General features: G+C 38.7%; 1 protein-coding gene across 1 annotated transcript; it reads left to right on the forward strand.

Annotated features, from left to right (window-relative positions):
• LOC110269401 lies at positions 9,074-9,624 on the forward strand. Its single transcript, XM_021117201.1, has 2 exons — positions 9,074-9,111; positions 9,194-9,624. Exons 1-2 carry the CDS (start codon positions 9,108-9,110, stop codon positions 9,622-9,624), a joined length of 435 nt encoding a protein of 144 aa, XP_020972860.1. The 5' UTR covers positions 9,074-9,107.

Consider the following 22,127-nt stretch of genomic DNA (forward strand, 5'->3'; position numbering starts at 1 on the left):
ATATATATATATACTCAAAATTGAAATGTAGGTATTTGTTAACCTAAACAAAGTTATATGCTCAAAATCAAAATTTATGTATGTTAACCTAAATGAAAGTAATACCGTAATGAAAAAAAAAAGATGTATAAATTTTTATTAAATTTGTTTAGGTTAACATACATAAATTTTTATTTTGAGCATATAACTTTGTTTAGGTTAACAAATACATACATTTCAATTTTAAGTATATATATATTCTAGCAAAATGTAATAATGTAAGAAAAAGGTTTTAGAATAGAAAAGAATAAGAGAGATTTTGACAAGAATTAGAGGAGAGAGATAATTTTATTGAACAAATTTTTAAGAAGAAAAGATACAATTACTAATTTTTTTATTGTCAATTACATTTCTATTAAAATTAGTAGTATCAAAAAATTTTTTAAATTTAATATTATCAAGAAAAAATAAAAAAAATTATATAAGGACTAATTTGATTAATTTTTAAAATTTTAGGGATGAAAATGACTTACGTATGAACTTTCAAAGACTATTTTGATTATAAATAACTTTTTTACATGTCAAGTGTCATGTGGCATGCCACGTGTCACTGATCTGATGCCACGTGTCACTGACCTGACACGTGGCATGCCAGGTGTCACCGATCTGACATGTCAACCAATCATCTTGTGACACGTGGCATTAGTCCTCCACGTCATCATGTGCCACGTGGCACTTAACGTGACACGTCATCATCCAACTGACGGAAGGATTAACGTGACCAATCGTATATCTTTCGGGGACGATTTTGATTATCTTTATCTTTCGAGGACCAAAATGGAGATCGGAATATCTTTTAGGGACGATTTTGGCTATTTCCTCTTCGAATCATATTCACAAAAGATCCTGGGAATATCTCACATGGATTTATTTGGATGTCCCTATATCTCCCACCAAATATTATACATAACGAACTTGACATATGAACAAGAGTAAATCTTTTCCAGTGAAAAAAAAAATTGGATGATATTTAATGAAAAATTTTATTTTTTATTATTTTTTTTCTCTCATTTATTTTTAGTCCCACTTACAAAATTAAAAATAAAAAATCACATTTTATTTTTTTCAATGACAAAAAAATGAAAAGGATCTATTTCCGATCAAGATATACTATCTTATGCTAATTTTTATCTCTCTTAAACCTTCATTGACTTAGTCATTGGAAATTCTTATAGGCACCGCTCCTTATCTGACTCTAGGATTGATCACAATTATTCGAAGTCTACATCCCTTCAAGGAGATAACATTAGATAATTATTGATGGAAAATTATTTTTTTCAAAAATTTTAAGTTAATAAAAAAAGACACATTTATGTTATACTTCCAAAAATAATTTACACATTATTCAACTATTTTTATGAGTGATATTACAGTTATAATTTGAGGTCGCTATAAACTAAGAAAACTTACTAACCAAGTTTACTCATTCCTTTTGTAAAGGAACAAGAGTAGAAATAAAATTATTAGCTGTATATCATCTAAATAATTTTATCTAAATTTTCTCAAGTTGTTTAGACATGTGAAAAGAAAATTAGTAGGATATTCAATTAAAAAGATAGATGAAATGAAAAATAAATGTGTGACAAAAGGTAAAAAAATACTTAAAAATACCATACATAAAATAGTGTAAGGAGATTTATGTATAAACAATTTCACTGTAGATATAATATATGATACATGATACTATGATAGAATATTATGACATCGTTTGATTCATGTACTCGGCTCTACTGGACCAGTTTGAATAGGTTTATAAGTAACTTTTTATAACTTTTAATTTATGAAAAATTATAATATTAATGTTTGGTGCAATTTTTAAAATCAACTTGTAACTTTTTAAAAAGCTATTTAAGTATTTATGGATAAGTAAAAAAAAAAGTGATTTCTCTTATAATAAAAAGCTTTTTATGGCTCATTTTTTTCTCTTATAATAAAAAGCTATTCACACTGCTATGATGTTAGTGAAAATTGTAACACCCCGTTATCCTAAGCCTTACCTCTAGCCGTAAAGCGAAAGATAACAAAGCGTCACGACAGTTCTAAAGCTCATAATATATCATATATTCAAGAATTTATATAACTAGAAGTCCGATGAAGGAATAAAAGCTCAAAGTCGCATAAAGCGAAATTTCGAAACGCGAAGCGTTCACACACGATAACTAAACGCATAGGTACGAACAGAATAAGACATAATACATATAAAACCTTGTAGATAGCTCCAGGATACACAAGGTAATAATTAAAATGAACAAGATATATATAAGTAAGATATACAAAAAGAGGACTAGTCACAGCCTGCGGAGTTTAGGCCGGGTAATCAAACTGAATACAACTGAGTTTTGAAGTTTAAAACAGCATCAACCTATCTCTCAAAGTTTTCAGGAATAAAACCTCTAAGGCAACAAAGTAAAACATACAAAAGATGAGAGAATAACTACAGCATAAGCAAAGTAGAATAAAACATGAGAAAGATCATCCTCCACTCTGTCACCATATCCGCAAACTCACCGTGGTGGGTTGTGACCTGTATCTGAAAAAAAACAACAATATATGGTATGAGAACCGGAGGTTCTCAGTATGGTAACAGTGCCCAATATGTAAGATATAAGGTTCCGGGATGCCAAAGGCAATCCTAGAACTTCACATCGAAAACAGATATTCAAGCTTAACAAAATAAGTAACTTAAACCATAAACCATAAATAAGGTTATCTAATCTTAGAAAATTTCTAACTAATACCAATCACACTACTGTATCTCATAGCCTTCACCAACCTACACTCCATGCGATCCCATTGCCATCGCCTACCTAGCCTCCTCAGCACCAGACAATCACAGATAATGCAAGCAAGTAAAACACAAATATATATATATAGCAGGTAAATCAACTAGCATTTAGGCATGTTATTCAAATAGGCATAACTCAAGTAATCAAAACAAGCAAGCATGTAAAAGATTCATATGATGAATGTCTATCCTATTTGCCTCGTGATATCACTTGTCGGTTTAAAATGCCAACCCGACACATCTCCGAGGATGTTGCCTCTCTGCCACGCCAGTTACATAGTGCCCTGCACACTATCATATCATGCGCGTCCCATGGATATAGTGCCCGGCTCACTCCTGCAACAGAAGAACTGTCATGCCAGGAACGAATATAGTGTCCTGCACACTCATGCGGCAGAAAAGGTTATCAATCATAATTTCATCCTAAGAATATAGTGCCTTGCACACTCTTGCGACAGAGAATCTGCCACGCTAGGGATATAGTGCCCTGCACAGTCTTTCAATAACCAACAAGTCCCTCATTCATCTCCGAGTTCCACACTCATCATAACCATCATCAGTTCTTAATTTCACAAGTTATTATCATTCTCAAGTTCTCAAAACTATCACTAATAAAGCACTTTGCCAGTCCATCCACAACTTCAGAAACCTAAGTCTCTGTCTTCTAACTGATATAGAAATCACCAATCTCAATCACTAACCCATCTTTACTAGTCTTAGGGTCTAATTATTAGCTAATAGTCTTAATTAAAAGTTAAGAAAGGTAGGAAAGCTAGAGGAACCTTCAAAAATGAAGAAAACAAGTTTTCTGCAAAATAGGGGTTTCGCGTACACAAACCTTTGTCCCACGTATGCACGAGGTTGAAAAAGGGTGGTCGCGTATGCGGCTACCTGCTTGCGTACGTGAGTATCCACAACAGAATAGAATACTCGCGTCGCGTGTTAAAAACTTGCGTACGCATGCCTCAAAACACATGATCGCGTATGCATGCTAGTGCTCGCGTACGTGAGATACCCCAGACAGAAAAGAATGCCCGCGTCGCGCGCACTGGTTCGCGTACGCATGCAGTATCAGACTTAGAAAATTTTTAAAGCTACAGAAATTAGATTTTTGGCCTTAACTTCTAACGATCATAACTTCCTCTACAAAATTTTATTTTTCTCAAATTTTATATCATTTTAAAGCTCTTAAAATCATCTTTAATTTAAAATAAAAATCACTTAATTTCAAGGTTTGATACTCAAGTTATGATCTACCGAATTTGGTAAAAAACAAGAGCTTATCATATTTCACAAGATTCTCTATTTTTCCGAAACTCAAAACCAAACCAACTTAAACATACATCAAAACAACCCAAAATCTATAATGTGCACTCTCCAACCATTTTTGCAATCATTCAGTCATTTACACCATTTAATAAACACCTCAACCAACTCCAAATTCAACCTAAAACACATCAAAGCTCTTCAATATTACGATTCAATATCTCCAACAATCATCAATATTACATGTATCAAATCTTTCATCCAATTATTCTCGTTATCATCCATCCATATCAACCCTAACATATCATCAATACTCATCATTAATCATTCCCTCATTCGTTTCCGAGTTCCACATTCATCATAACCAATATCAGTTCTTAATTTCGCAAGCTTATCAACATTTTCAATTTCTCATAGCCATTACCCACATAACACTCCACCCATATACTCACAACTTCATAAACCTAAATCTTCATCTTCTAAATTCATACAAAAATTTACCAATTCATTTCACTAACCCATCTCTATTAGTCTTAGGGCCTAATTACTAGGTAGTAATCTCAAACAACAGTTTAAAGAAGTTTAGAAAGTTAGAGAACCCTTGAAAAACAAAAAAATTATTTTTTACCAAAATAGGGGCTATGCGCACGTACGCCCCTGTGTGCGTACGCACATGTTGAACAAGTGCGTGTCTACGTACGCAGCACCCTGCTTGCGTACGCGAGTGTTCCGACCCGAATGGAATTCTCGCGTCGCGTGTACTGGGTCCCGTATGCATGCTGTAATAAACCTAGAAAAATCTTAAAGCTGCAAAAATCATATTTTTTTTTTACCAAACTTCAAATGCTCATAACTTCCTCTACAAAACTCCGTTTATCTCAAACTTTATCATTTTAAAGCTCTTGAAATCATCTTTAATTTAAAATAGAGGTAATGACCAAATCAGTACCCGAAAGATTCAAACGCTGACATTTTGGTACCTCATTATTGTTATTGACAAAATGGTCCTTAAAAGATTTTAAAATTTGACAAGCGTACCCACGAGTTCACCGGAGCACATTTCCGGCAAGCACAGTGCTGACATGGCCACTGCGTTTTGATGACATGGCAAATACCCTTCCCCACCCTAATTCTTCTCCTTCTCCTTCCCCCTTCCCAACGCACTCCCCCCTTCCCTTTCCTGAATGCATTCTCCCCCTCCCCAACCCTAATCCTTCCCTCCCCCTCCCTAATCCTGATCCCCCATCTCCAACGCACTTCCCCCCTCCTCAATCCAAAATCCCCAACCCTAAACCCTAATCTCCTTCCTTTACCTCTTTGAATTCTAATCCCCTTCCCAACACAGTGTCTCACACTCTCAACTCTCTCTCCCCTTCGTCTTCACTGCTGTCGCCTTCACTACTTGTATGTGCTTGTTGCTAGCCCCTGTCCCCTTTCCCATTCTTCCGTGTATCGAAGACGAGGTCTCACTTCTGGCACTGCTTCCTCTCTCGCAAGTAGCTCCCTCCCGTGGTTCCCGTCACTCTTTACACTGCCTCCTCCCTTGCCATTCAGAACTGCTTCATTCGCCGTCCTGCTTCAGATTCTCTTCTCTCCTTCTCGCAAATTTGCTGGTTTTGTTCTTTTTTTAAAAAAAAAATTGTTAAAATCATCTTGCATTCACCATTCCTTCTTCTTCCTTCTGCTAAATCGTGTGATTTTCTCCTTGATTGAATTGTTAACATCATTGAGAATTGCATGAGGAAAAAGTGTTTGATTTTAAAATGTGAAATGCCAAATCACAAAATTATTCAATATATATGGTTTTAATCTGAAATGCTAAATGGAATCTGCAAATCATTTTGAAAGGTGATGAAACACAGATACAAGCGGCAACTAGCAATAAACAGCGAGCAGAGGTGACGAAACGAGGCTGATGAGTGAGGCGCTACTGCTATGTGTGTCTGTTTTTATGTTCGACCACAAGGAGGGAAACGAGCCACCGCGAAGCACAACAGTAAAGGTTGAAGGCGACCGCGCCGTGTCAAAGGAGACAGACAACGCTGGTAGACGCAGAAGATCCGACGACGAGACGGCGACTGTGCGGTGTTGGCGACACTGGCTCTGTAAGATTGAGAAGGTTGAGCTCTTTTTTTTGGGGAGAGTGAATTGAGAGTGTAAGACAGTGCATTGGAAAAAGGGATTATGGTTCAAAGGGACAAGGGAAGGGGATTAGGATTCAGAAGGAGGATTTTGGATCGGGGAGGGGGGATTAGGGTTAGGGAGGGGGAGGGAAGGATTAGGGTTGGGGAGGGGGGAGAATGCATTCAGGAAGGGGAAGGGGGGAGTGCGTTGGGGAGGGGGAAGGAGAAGGAGAAGAATTAGGGTGGGGAAAGGTATTTGCCATGTCATCAAAACGCAGTGGCCATGTCAGCACTGTGCTTGCCGGAAATGTGCTCCGGTGAACTCGTGGGTACGCTTGTCAAATTTTAAAATCTTTTAAGGACCATTTTGTCAATAACAATAGTGAGGTACCAAAATGTCAGCGTTTGAATCTTTCGAGTACTGATTTGGTCATTACCTCTTTAAAATAAAAATCATTCAATTTCAATGTCTGAGGCTTAAGTTATGGTCCGTCAAAGTTCACCAAAAATTAAGTTTTACACAAAAACATCAAAGTTCTCTAGTTTCCAAATTCTAAAACCAAACCAAACCAAAACATACCCAATTTCATCAAAAAACACTACCACATACTACACTTTACCATTCCATTGCACTTCATCAATCAACTCAACCTCCATTTCACTCAATATTTCCACCATAATTCAACAAAAATCAACAAACTTCCAAATCAAGGTATCAATATCAACAATTTTGCATAATTCAACCATTCAGAAACATCATTCATCCTATCTTATCTTCAATCCTCACAATTATCATTATTCAATCCTAGTATTAATACTCATCATCATTCATTAACAACAACATCATAATCTCATCAAAATCATCACATTCATTAAAATCATCATACATCATCAGTCCAACAATTATCAACAACTATTTCAATCCTATCCTATGGTCCACTAGCCTAAGTGTCCAAAAATATTACATATTAGATAGAGGAAACCAAAATCATACCTTGGCCGATTATCCTCCATGCACAAAATCACTTCACCACAAGCTTTCAAGCCTTCACTTAACACCAAACAACACCAAGAACACTCTATATCATAAAAAAACAACAAGAATCAAAGCTAGGGTTTATGACATACAACTAAACGCAAGGGTTTAGTGATATCTTATCTTGCCCAATGAGTTTTAGGGTAAAATCCACTATTCATCCAAGCTAGATTACACCAAATTTGATCGGTTAGAAAGGAAGAGCTCGACGAAAGCTTCGTGTGACCGTAAACCATTCGTCAATCTGAGCACCGTGGCTCAAGATATGGCCAAGAGAAGGAGATAATGAATAGTGTCAATGGTGGACACTCTTCTCTCTCAATCTCACGTTCCTCTCTTCCTCTTGTGCTGAAAAATAAGCTTTCTTGGCTCATTTATGACTTTATATACGTTGGACTTGGGCACAACTTGGGCCCGATTCAACTGCGTAGTATTTTTGGTTTGTTTGACCCAACTTTAGGTCAAAACCTTTATAATTAGTGCCTGGTTTGCTATTCCAAATATTTTTCTAAGATTTCTACTGCTTTACTCTCTTTCACGCAATACCCAACAGACTTAAGCCGGTATTGCTGGCTAATCTACCTGTACGCATTTTTACGCAAAATTTTTTCAGAAGAAAATATTTTTTCACTCAGAAAAATCCACTAAATCCAAATCTCACCTTTATATTTAGAAAAAAACATTTTTATCTTTTCGAACCTATTCCAAGAAATTAAATTATTCTATTCTACTTAAGCGATTTTACGTGAAAACTCCGGCTCTTACAAAAAGCGCAGGTTGCGTTTTGCTTTTTCACTTTTTTCTTTCTTTTTTTGTGTCTAAAATACACAAAACGTTGGTTGCGTTTTTCTTTTTTAACATTTTCTTCTTTTTTTTCGTTTTTGAGATTAACAAAATGCAGCTTGTGTTTTAACAATGCTTTTTATTTTATTTTTTTCGAAGCATAAAAACGCAGCTTGCATTTTATATATATGAAAAATTTTTTTTGAAAGCTGCCAGAAAATTTTTTTTAATCGAAGGTCTTTCCTATAAATACCAATGCTAATTCATTCGAGATTCATACCTTATTCTCACTCCCATTCCTCTTTCTTTCATACTTATGAATTTTTTGATAATAAGTAGTGTTAAAAAAGTTAGGTTAGGTGAAGTTGAGGTTATGGAAGGTATTGCAAATTTGCGAGTGTATTATAATGGTGAGATAATAACAGACACACACGAATAAGTGACTTTTGTCTGTGAATGTCTGTTTTTCTTTGCCATTCCATGCACCATGAGTTCTGTAGAGTTGCAAAATGGTCTCTGTGAGAACATACAAAGTCACATTTCAAAGAGGGTGAGCAAAATTTTATACAGAAATCCAGTAAAAGTATTTGGTGGGCTGATACAGTTTCAAATAATGTCCATCATTGACAACGCACACATTTCAAAGAGGGTGAGCAAAATTTTATACAGAAATCCAGTAAAAGTATTTGGTGGGCTGATACAGTTTCAAATAATGTCCATCATTGACAACGCATGTATATAGTGGATGTTCTATATTTATCAACAAACTCGATTTTAGGTGCCGACGATAGAGTTGTACGTTGAACAGCATACGGGACTGGATGCGGTTGGCGAGGAGGTGAATGTTAATGAGCTCGGGGATATAGATTGGGAAGAAGATAACGACAGTAAAGAGGAGTTCGAAGCCAACTACGAAGTCAATGATGAAAACAATGACGGAGATGAGGCAGGCAATCTGGCAATGCAAAATGAAGCAGATGCACTTGTAAACTAGCACCCCTTTGGTGTTTCGTCTTTTATGTGAATTCTGGATCTCGCAGTCTTGCATGTCCCAGAATTTTCTAAGTATGCGAATATGGGTATGTTATCTTTATTAATTAAAGTTATCACTACCATTTTTTTATTTTCCTTGACCGACTAACGGTGGTTTGCATGTCATAGGTGAAGGCAATGTTGCGGCGGAAGATGGTAAGTTTAGTGTCGGAATGGAATTTGGTTCTAGAGAATCGGTGATATCTGCAATCAAAAGCTACACTATCTCTAGAGAAGTTGATTACAATGTGTATGAGTCTGAGCCGCTAATATTCTATGCAAAATGCAAGGGGTATGGTGCAGTGTCCAATTGGCTTATCCGAGCTAGCTTGATTCGAAAAAAATGTTGTTGGGAGATCAGGAGATATAATGGCAAACACACGTGTACCATGGGGACGATTTCACAAGATCATGCCAAGTTGGACTTGGACATTATTGCAGATGCTATTAGGCTGTTGGCTGAAGCAAACCCGTCAATAAAGGTGAAGTCTATTAATGCAGAAGTTCAATCTAGATTCAACTACACTATAAGTTACCGCAAGGCTTGGTTGGCAAAATAGAAATCTGTTGCAAAAATTTTTGGTGATTAGAAAGTTTCTTACCAGACTCTGCCAGTATGGTTGAAAGCAATGACTGCAAAGATGCTAAGGTCTCGTGTTCAAATAAAAACTCTCCCTGTATATCGTGAGAGTGAGGAAGTGAATGGTGTAAGAGTTCTCCATCGCGTGTTTTGGAGCTTTTATCCGTGTATTACAACATTTAAACATTGCAATCCATTGGTGCATGTTGATGGCACACACCTGTAAGAAAAATATAGAGGTGCATTTTTGGTAGCGATGGCACAAAATGGGAACCAAAACATTGTGCCGATTGCTTTTGCCATCATGGAGGGTGAGACGGCAAACGTGTGAGAGTTTTTCCTTGCTTACTAATTTGTGCATATTTGTTGTTACTATTGATGGCGTGGGCATTATTTCTAACCGCCATAACTTTATTAATGTAGCAATAGCTCGCAGTAACAGTGCATGGTCACCACCAAGAGCGTGACATATGTTCTGCATCAGGTACATCGGGTCTAACTTCTTAAAAAGGTTCAAGACTCCATACTTGCATAAACTTGTAGTTAACACATGTATTTGAATTTGCTGTTATGATCCTATTCTTAGTAATTTGTGATGTCTGCTTATGATTACATGGCTTGTTCTATAGGCTATTTTGGAATGGAACAACGGTACAACAAAAACTACCAAAAACTTTGAAGTTTATAGAATTCGTCGACTTGTCTGGAAATACAACCGTTCTAAGCACGCAGAAAATGTGAGCCCAGACATACCGCTCGATTGGCTCCTATGTGTCTAATGGTTTGGTGTCTCTGTATTGCCGAACCCATACAATATTTACATTACTCAATACATGATTTGTAACACCCTAATATTCAAATCCTTATGCTCGAGTCATAAGTCAATGATATTACGGTGGTACGACTCTCAGGTAGATTTTTAATATATAAATATAGATAATTTCGAAAGGAGTATTAATCGAGAAGCCTGAAAAGAGTAGAAATAAAATCGCGAAGACGTATCACTCACGTTTTGACAACAAAAAGATAAACGGTAAAGCCGAAAATGATATACGGACAAGGCGTAAAGGAGACTAAGAGATAGATAACATATAGATATATATAACATAAGTAAATAGCCACTAGACGCGACCCGCGAAGATTAGGCCGGCTAGGGTACAGTATGAAAATAGTTGACAACAGTATGTCCTAATCTCTCCCAAAGGAAACACGAGAGACTCTATAGGCCAGTTCAAAAGAGTTCAATACATAATATAATCTTTTCGAAACAAAGGTGGAGAGATTCTAAGCAAAACACAAACTAGAGAAAATGAAGATCTTCGCCGTCTCTCAGACGACCCACAACTCACTTCTGAGCACCTGGACCTGTATCTGAAAAATAAGAGATATATACGGAATGAGAACCCCGGGCCCATGGGTTCCTAGTACGGTAAAAGTGCCAAATAAATACAATGCACTACAATAAGAACTCATTAAGCATCCTAAGCTTCTTCACCAATTATTCATCCTAGATTCTCGCTAATCCATGAATAGGCAACTGTCGTAAAGGGATACTAAATCTGGTCTATATCTCATATGATTCCCAACTCGCTGACTCTCCCACGAATCAGATTTGGAATCATAAACAAAACCATCATCAGTCGTCTTGTCTTAGCAATTCTACATTAATACATCATACCCTCACCTGGAGCTAGTGAAACCACATCACTGCGTCTACCCAGGAAGCTCAAATTATCTCATCCAATGATCATCATCCTCAAGCAATCGCATCACCAATTCATCTCATCAAGAACAGCCCTCAACCTCCACCGACACCAACATGAGGGGCCTCTCAGTTGTACAAACACAAGCAATACAGGCAAGTAATACACAATTAAGGTACAAGTAGAACAAGTAGCACATAATCAGGTAACATAGCACATATAATGTAGAAGTCTAAAACAAATAAGCAAACCCAAACAATTCAAACATATGCAAATGATGAATGCCTGCCCTATGACTGATGATATCATCTGTCGGTTATCAAGCCAACCCGACGTGTCCGGTAGCTAACCCGGGCATAGTCTCTCTGTTGCGCATTAATATCATTAGAGGGAATATGTGCCCTGTCGCCATTAGAGGGTATCTGCGCCCTGTCGCCATTAGAGGGTATCTGCGCCCTGTCGCCATTAGAGGGTATCGGTGCCCTGTCACCCTTACAACCAGAGAGAAAACACAAGCATACTTACATTCAACACTTTCCATCATTATTCATTTATCATATTCGTTCATTTATCATATATGCATTTATACTCAGCCATAATCCATAATGGCTTTGCCGTAACCCGGCAATAACTCAGCCATCCGGCTCACAGTTCAATCCAGAACTAGCCAATTTATCAACATGGCTCCGCCGTATCCGGCAATAACTCAGCCATCCGACTCATGGTTCAATCAAGAATCAGCCATTTATCAATAAATACAGCCCTTCGGTTCATGGCATACACGGTACTTCCACCGTCATCCTCCATATCTTATATAATCATCTTTGATCATCATTGATCATTACTTTTCCCCTTGCTTCACTCGCAAGTTACCACATTCACTAGCTCCTTTTCTCATTGCTAGGCATATCATAATGATTTAAGACATAAGTGGTGAGATCGGAGGCTTAGAAGTATGAAATTTGGCTTTTAAAACTCAAAAATCAACTTTGGCACGAAAACAGAGCCACGCGTACGCGTACTCCACGCGCACGCGTGGATGGCCACAAAACTCATCGACGCGTATGCGTCATGCACGCGGACGCGTAGATTGAAAATTAGCCAAACGACGCGCAAGCGTTAGCCACGCGTACGCGTGGGTGCACTTGCTCCCCAAGCACAAAACTGGGACAACTCTGGCGCAACTCTCTGGAAAATGGCTGGGCAATTGGTGCAGCGCATCGACGCGCCCGCGCACAGCACGCGCACGCGCGGATGGTGCTTTCTTGAAGATCGGCGCGTACGCGCCAAGTGCGCCTACGCGCAGAGGGTCATTCTGCTAAAAATTTTCTAAGTTAAAAAGCTGCAGAATTCACAGACTAAACCCCCAATCTTCCGATGGACATAACTTTCTCATTTCAAACCGATTTTGCCCGTTCTTCGAACGGCATGGACATCCCGGATCCAATTTCTTTTCTAAATAAGTTTCGCACAAAACGGAAATCCAGAGTCCAAGTTATGTCCCGTCAGAGTATGCCCAAAAACCATATTTTCACACAAGACCACAAGGTGCCATTTTCAAAACAAGTCATTTCAATTCTTTTCGAAATCAACCAAAACATGCTAATTTCAACCCTTTTTGAAATCAATCAAAATGTACCAAAATTAACATCAAGCCTCCTCAATTCACACATCAACACTTCACCATAACTCACAAAACATCATCCCACTAATTTAACATTTCTTAATCAAGTGGCTAAGAGACAACGCATAGACATGTCATACATATTTTCTCATCCCAATTTCCAATAATACCATTTCTAATTAATCATCATTACACACACTCAATATCATCATACCATCAAGGCATCAATAATCATAGTCACATATATGACCACATAATATATCTCAACCAAAACCAAACATACCTTATCTATGTAATTTCACCCAAAATTACCAAATTCCACACTTCAACTCCTCAAACCTTATTATTCAATAACCAACCCAATCATTCATATATTCATTATCTAAAACTCATCCAATCACTTGCATCATCATACAATGCACACATCAACTTACCTTTCTTACCTCTTTCCGGCCTCCGGCCCAAAATTCACGGCCTCCGGCCCAATTTCACAATTTAAAAGCATAAACCACAAATCAATACTCATTACCCAATACATTCAATTCTCAATACACCAAGCATACAAGGCCACACAATTCTCAACCCAATCATTAATTCACATTACATACCAACTATGCATATTAGCACCAACCATTTACACAATCCGAACTTAATCCTAGGGGCATCTAGCCTAGGAATTCTCATCACACCACACGGTATTTAAATGAAACTTAAACCGTACCTCTTGTAGCCAAATCAATTGAGCCTCTTCTTTGAAAGTCTCCACCAACCTTAGCTCCAAGCCTCACCAAAGCTCCTCAAGCAACACCAATCTCCCCATTGTGCATCAAAATCACCAATACACTAACATAACCAATTTCACATATATACATCAATCTAGGGCTCATGAAAATGATAAATTACAAGGGTTTGAGTACTTCTTACCTCAGACCATATGAAATAGGGATAGAACCCACTTAGAATTCATGTTAGAGTATCCCTAAACACCCAAAATCATAAGATTTCAACACTAACTACCCAAAAACGTGTAACAGTGGGGAAATTCGAAAACTGGGCAGAGATGAATGAAATACTCACCACAAAACTTAGATAGAATTGTAGAGGATGAGAAGAGCGATGCGTGGCCGCAAACGGCTTGTCAATCGGAGCTCCGTAGCTCAAGTTATGGTGGTTTGAAGATCAAAGAGAGTTAGGTTTTCTCTCTTGTCTTCTCTCTTCTCAATTTCAGCGCCCCAACCCTTCTCTTTAGGGTAAAATGAGCTGAAATGCTCATAACTAATGTTTATATATGTTGGGTCTTGGGCCCACTTAGGTCCGGTTCACTTATTTTTGTCCGTTGGCCCAATTTCGGGCCAAAACCTTTAAGATTAGCGCTCCAAATCGCATTTTAAATATTTCTACTTTCCCTAATTAAAATTCCTCCTTTCTTAACCTTATTTACTTATACTCAATTTTCTCAACTGCAGTACCAGACAGATCTCGGCCGGTACTGCCGGTCAAAATTCCACTGCGCCCTTTTACGCAGAAAACTATGTTTTTCGACTCGGAAAAATTCACTGAATCCAATTATCATATTTAAATTATCAAATTCCAATTGCCAAATCCTCCAACCATATTCGCTCCTATTTAATTTACTATTTAATTAATTTCAGTTAGACCGGGTATTACATTCTACCCCCTATCAAAAATTTTTGCCCTCGAAAATTCCATCCATCACTGCGAGTACGCGAGCGTAGTCTGCCTCTATATCCAATGCCTAACAGTCCCAAGGTCCTTTTACCCTGCGCACTTCCGTTGCCGCGCTCTGATTTCTCTATATTCGAGGTTCTCGGTCATTTGTCCAATGCCGACCAATAGTCTCGTTCCTTACCTTTATCGTCTCATCATCTCACACCCTATTAAATCTCAAATCATTTCATCAATAGTATTACCATCATCGTTAATCATAGCCATCGTCCCACATCACTATAATCAATCAAAGATCATCACTACACCTTAATCATACTCCATCACTATCCTCTCTCTCTGCTAAGCCAATTACCACTAATCACAGCTCAACTCCAAGCATAAACTCCAAACTTACTTTCTTATTCCCAAATCCTCAAATTTCTACATGACTTGCTGTTATAAAGTCTCTGACTCATCAATCAAAATCCCCTTTCATTTCTAGAAACCAAATGAGTTTGAAATAACAATTTAACAAAATCATCAGAATCCGCTTTCCTTTAATAATCTATAAAAGCATTCGAGACACATCTCTTTTGTTAAAGTTACTCATATCAAAAATCATCTTCAAAACCATAACCAACACTCTTTCAAATTCTTGGGGAAAAATTTTCAACAGTACCTCTCCAAAAATTAGAGTTTACCACCTATCACGAGTTTCCTCAAACCAATCTCAGTACCGCATCAGCATTTCAATTTAATGGTTTTCACATTCGTCTTTTAAAACCAATCATTATAAATCTCAATCAAAATCCAAGGTCACTATGACCAATCATCATAGTACTCATCTCTCAAACACGACAACTTGCACTCTCTCATCATCTAAATCCAATTATGCATCAATGATAATTTCCTCATCCGCTTTAGAACCATCAAAGCTCGCAGCTGCAATCAATTCCAACTATTTGGGGATCATTACTTGCAGTAACCCACTTAACCCTTCTAGTATTCAAACTTAAGATATTATAGTAAACTTTTACAGCTCCTAATCGTAGCTATCTTGTGTTACTGCTTCCGCAAGTTTCTGCTGCTTTATTCTGATCTCTCGTCTAATACTAGCTCTATCACTCACTTCCTCAAGTACTCAACCACAACTTAGCATGACTGGCATTCACTAGATTTCTATCTATGATAGCCAAAGCCATATACCAACTTAATCGTACTTTTAACACGTTGTTACCGATCTTTCGCTTACCAATTCCCAAACCGTCAGATCTAACGATATCACCCGTTGTTGTAGTGAACACACGACCTTGTTGTTGGCCCTTGGTAGTATTCCGGTTAACCTCCTTAGGACGCTTCCAGGACACGTGTCCAACTCCTCTACAACCATGGCAAAGTCCCAATCCATCTCGACACGGAGTTCCCATATGATGGCTTTCACATCGCCCACAAGTCATTCCACTCTGAGGTTGCTTTCCATTAAAGGCCTACCTAATCATTTATGCTCACCAAACCTTCTATTAAGATAACTTAGGGTTATCTAGAACAGATCATAATTTTTCATTCGACCATGTATTATGAGTGAATACCAGCCTTCAGCATTGTCTAAAGTGGTAAAGGATTAAGTTATCAGTTTTCTTGTTACCTCAGGTACGAGAATCGGACTTGGCAGTCTCCCAGTCCTTCCGGTGTGGGTAATCTCTGACCAAATGTCCTAGCTTTCCGCAATTGTAACACAAACCCGAACCATAACGACACGGTCTATTTGGATGATGACCTCCACATTTCTGACAACTCAAAACATCCGAAGCAGCCACTATCTGTTTTCTCCTACCTTTTCCTTGGGAATTCTTATTCGTCGCAAGGTCATTTCGCCCTTGGGGAAAATATTGTGGGTATCCTCTTCTCTTAAACTCTTGACCCCTTGTTGGGTATTCTTGATTCTGCTCCATGCGGTGGGACTCCCGACGGTCATTCTCCGCCTCAACAGCCTTCCTCACACATTCTTCAGCAATACGGCTCTTGTTCACAAGTTCAGAGAAGACCCTAATCTCCATCAGTCCAATGGAGCTCAGGATTTCACTTCGAAGTCCTCCCTCATACTTAATACACTTCCATTCCTCGAAGTCTCCCGGAGCTCCTTGACACATGCGGGAAAACCTGAATAGCTCCTCAAATTTGTCTGTATATTCAGATACGGACATAGCACCTTGCTTTAGCTGCAGTAACTCCAATTCCTTGGCTGTCCTGGCAGAATTCGGAAGGTACTTCTTATAGAATTCCACCTGGAAGGCATCCCAAGTGATATGATCATTCCCCTGTTGCAGGAGACGTCGAGCCCCTTGCCACCAATGCGATGCTTCCCCCGTGAGTAGATAGGTAGCGAATTCAACACGCTGCTCTTCAGGCACCAACTGTGCTTGCAGTGCTCGCTCCATAGCCTGAAACCAAGTATCAGCTTCAGTCGAATTGGTGGTTCCCTTGAACTTAGGTGGATTAACCTTTAAGAAGGTTGCCAGTGTCATCGGGCCCTGAGCTCCACTTCCGCCATTGCCATTATTGTTTATCTGTTGCCCAAGAGCCTCCGCAGTGGCCTGCATAGCAGTAGCCATATTCTCCAACGCCGCCATAAGGTTTACCGGGTTATTCGGGTTGATTTCTGGTTCCTGAGTGCTAGTACGATCCCTCTCACGTCCCCGACCGGGTCCACGAGGCGCTATCTGGTTCCTATACACACCAAACAATCGATATCAAGTTGATCAGTCTCAATATCGGAAGTATAGTGCTTCAAAGTACCAAAGGTACACTCATGGACTTCATGCTAGATGTATCGGTTAGATACCCTAACTAGCACAGGCACAGACTCAGAGTATGCATTGAAGCATAAGCAGTTCCATCCCTCAGGCTCACAAGGACAAACTGCTCTGATACCATAATGTAACACCCTAATATTCAAATCCTTATGCTCGAGTCATAAGTCAATGATATTACGGTGGTACGACTCTCAGGTAGATTTTTAATATATAAATATAGGTAATTTCGAAAGGAGTATTAATCGAGAAGCCTGAAAAGAGTAGAAATAAAATCGCGAAGACGTATCACTCACGTTTTGACAACAAAAAGATAAACCGTGAAGCCGAAAACGATATACGGACAAGGCGTAAAGGAGACTAAGAGATAGATAACATATAGATATATATATAACATAAGTAAATAGCCACTAGACGTGACCCGCGAAGATTAGGCCGGCTAGGGTACAGTATGAAAATAGTTGACAACAGTATGTCCTAATCTCTCCCAAAGGAAACACGAGAGACTCTATAGGCCAGTTCAAAAGAGTTCAATACATAATATAATCTTTTCGAAACAAAGGTGGAGAGATTCTAAGCAAAATACAAAGTAGAGAAAATGAAGATCTTCGCCGTCTCTCAGACGACCCACAACTCACTTCTGAGCACCTGGACCTGTATCTGAAAAACAAGAGATATATACGGAATGAGAACCCCGGGCCCATGGGTTCCTAGTACGGTAAAAGTGTCAAATAAATACAATGCACTACAATAAGAACTCATTAAGCATCCTAAGCTTCTTCACCAATTATTCATCCTAGATTCTCGCTAATCCATGAATAGGCAACTGTCGTAAAGGGATACTAAATCTGGTCCATATCTCATATGATTCCCAACTCGCTGACTCTCCCACGAATCAAATTTGGAATCATAAACAAAACCATCATCAGTCGTCTTGTCTCAGCAATTCTACATTAATACATCATACCCTCACCTGGAGCTAGTGAAACCACATCACTGCGTCTACCCAGGAAGCTCAAATTATCTCATCCAATGATCATCATCCTCAAGCAATCGCATCACCAATTCATCTCATCAAGAACAGCCTCAACCTCCACCGACACCAACATGAGGGGCCTCTCAGTTGTACAAACACAAGCAATACAGGCAAGTAATACACAATTAAGGTACAAGTAGAACAAGTAGCACATAATCAGGTAACATAGCACATATAATGTAGAAGTCTAAAACAAATAAGCAAACCCAAACAATTCAAACATATGCAAATGATGAATGCCTGCCCTATGGTTGATGATATCATCTGTCGGTTATCAAGCCAACCCGACGTGTCCGGTAGCTAACCCGGGCATAGTCTCTCTGTTGCGCATTAATATCATTAGAGGGAATATGTGCCCTGTCACCATTAGAGGGTATCTGCGCCCTGTCGCCATTAGAGGGTATCTGCGCCCTGTCGCCATTAGAACCAGAGAGAAAACACAAGCATACTTACATTCAACATTTTCCATCATTATTCATTTATCATATTCGTTCATTTATCATATATGCATTTATACACAGCCATAATCCATAATGGCTTTGCCATAACCCGGCAATAACTCAGCCATCCGGCTCACAGTTCAATCCAGAACTAGCCAATTTATCAACATGGCTCCGCCGTATCCGGCAACAACTCAGCCATCCGACTCATGGTTCAATCAAGAATCAGCCATTTATCAATAAATACAGCCCTTCGGTTCATGGCATACACGGTACTTCCACCGTCATCCTCCATATCTCATATAATCATCTTTGATCATCATTGATCATTACTTTTCCCCTTGCTTCACTCGCAAGTTACCACATTCACTAGCTCCTTTTCTCATTGCTAGGCATATCATAATGATTTAAGACATAAGTGGTGAGATCGGAGGCTTAGAAGTATGAAATTTGGCTTTTAAAACTCAAAAATCAACTTTGGCACGAAAACAGAGCCACGCATACGCGTACTCCACGCGCACGTGTGGATGGCCACAAAACTCATCGATGCGTATGCGTCATGCACGCGGACGCGTAGATTGAAAATTAGCCAAACGACGCGCAAGTGTTAGCCACGCGTACGCGTGGGTGCACTTGCTCCCCAGGCACAAAACTGGCACAACTCTGGCGCAACTCTCTGGAAAATGGCTGGGCAATTGGTGCAGCGCATCGACGTGCCCGCACACAGCACGCGCACGCGCGGATGGTGCTTTCTTGAAGATCGGCGCGTACGCGCCAAGTGCGCCTACGCGCGGAGGGTCATTCTGCTAAAAATTTTCTAAGTTAAAAAGCTGCAGAATTCACAGACTAAACCCCCAATCTTCCGATGGACATAACTTTCTCATTTCAAACCGATTTTCGCCCGTTCTTCGAACGGCATGGACATCCCGGATCCAATTTCTTTTCTAAATAAGTTTCGCACAAAACGGAAATTCGGAGTCCAAGTTATGTCCCGTCAGAGTATGCCCAAAAACCATGTTTTCACACAAAACCACAAAGTGCCATTTTCAAAACAAGCCATTTCAATTCTTTTCGAAATCAACCAAAACATGCTAATTTCAACCCTTTTTGAAATCAATCAAAATGTACCAAAATCAACATCAAGCCTCCTCAATTCACACATCAACACTTCACCACAACTCACAAAACATCATCCCACTAATTTAACATTTCTTAATCAAGTGGCTAAGAGACAACACATAGACATGTCATACATATTTTCTCATCCCAATTTCCAATAATACCATTTCCAATTAATCATCATTACACACACTCAATATCATCATACCATCAAGGCATCAATAATCATAGTCACATATATGACCACATAATATATCTCAACCAAAACCAAACATACCTTATCTATATAATTTCACCCAAAATTACCAAATTCCACACTTCAACTCCTCAAACCTTATTATTCAATAACCAACCCAATCATTCATATATTCATTATCTGAAACTCATCCAATCACTTGCATCATCATACAATGCACACATCAACTTACCTTTCTTACCTCTTTCCGGCCTCCGGCCCAAAATTCACGGCCTCCAGCCCAATTTCACAATTTAAAAGCATAAACCACAAATCAATACTCATTACCTAATACATTCAATTCTCAATACACCAAGCATACAAGGCCAAACAATTCTCAACCCAATCATTAATTCACATTACATACCAACTATGCATATTAGCACCAACCATTTACACAATCCAAACTTAATCTTAGGGGCATCTAGCCTAGGAATTCTCATCACACCACAAGGTATTTAAATGAAACTTAAACCGTACCTCTTGTAGCCAAATTAATTGAGCCTCTTCTTTGAAAGTCTCCACCAACCTTAGCTCCAAGCCTCACCAAAGCTCCTCAAGCAACACCAATCTCCCAATTGTGCATCAAAATCACCAATACACTAACATAACCAATTTCACATATATACATCAACCTAGGGCTCATGAAAATGATAAATTACAAGGGTTTGAGTACTTCTTACCTCAGCCCATATGAAATAGGGATAGAACCCACTTAGAATCCATGTTAGAGTATCCCTAAACACCCAAAACCATAAGATTTCAACACTAACTACCCAAAAACGTGTAACAGTGGAGAAATTCGAAAACTGGGCAGAGATGAATGGAATACTCACCACAAAACTTAGATAGAATTGTAGAGGATGAGAAGAGCGATGCGTGGCCACAAACGGCTCGTCAATCGGAGCTCCGTAGCTCAAGTTATGGTGGTTTGAAGATCAAAGAGAGTTAGGTTTTCTCTCTTGTCTTCTCTCTTCTCAATTTCAGCGCCCCAACCCTTCTCTTTAGGGTAAAATGAGCTGAAATGCTCATAACTAATGTTTATATATGTTGGGTCTTGGGCCCACTTAGGTCCGGTTCACTTATTTTTGTCTGTTGGCCCAATTTCGGGCCAAAACCTTTAAGATTAGCGCTCCAAATCGCATTTTAAATATTTCTACTTTCCCTAATTAAAATTCCTCCTTTCTTAACCTTATTTACTTATACTCAATTTTCTCAACTGCAGTACCAGACAGATCTCGGCCGGTACTGCTGGTCAAAATTCCACTGCGCGCTTTTACGCAGAAAACTATGTTTTTCGACTCGGAAAAATTCACTGAATCCAATTATCATATTTAAATTATCAAATTCCAATTGCCAAATCCTCCAACCATATTCGCTCCTATTTAATTTACTATTTAATTAATTTCGGTTAGACCGGGTATTACATGATTGTCGGACCGGGCAGCCTACCAAAACAAGCTAAGCAGTTCTCCACCAAGAACTGGTGACTGCTGTCCGTTCTACCCATGACAAGCTCTCCATTAACCGGGAGGCTAAGTATATGTGTCACGTCTTCTAGTGTCACAGTCACTTTGCTGACTGGAAGGTGAAACATGTGCATTTTAAGCCTTCATCATTCTACCAAAGCGCTTAGTAGTGCAGAATGTCCTCTCATTTCGCCTACTCGCGAAACGTGGTGGAACTCAGTTAATACTAGAGCCACTACAACTATTTCGTTATAAATTTCTGATAGATCAAATTTTCTAGACAATAAATTCTTAGTAACCCGTAATAGGAAAAATAATAATACTAATATTATATTAATACTATAATAATAATAACAACAGCACAATAATAATAATAATA

This window comes from Arachis ipaensis, chromosome B03 (genome assembly GCF_000816755.2).
Source record: "Arachis ipaensis cultivar K30076 chromosome B03, Araip1.1, whole genome shotgun sequence".
Lineage (NCBI taxonomy): Eukaryota > Viridiplantae > Streptophyta > Magnoliopsida > Fabales > Fabaceae > Arachis > Arachis ipaensis.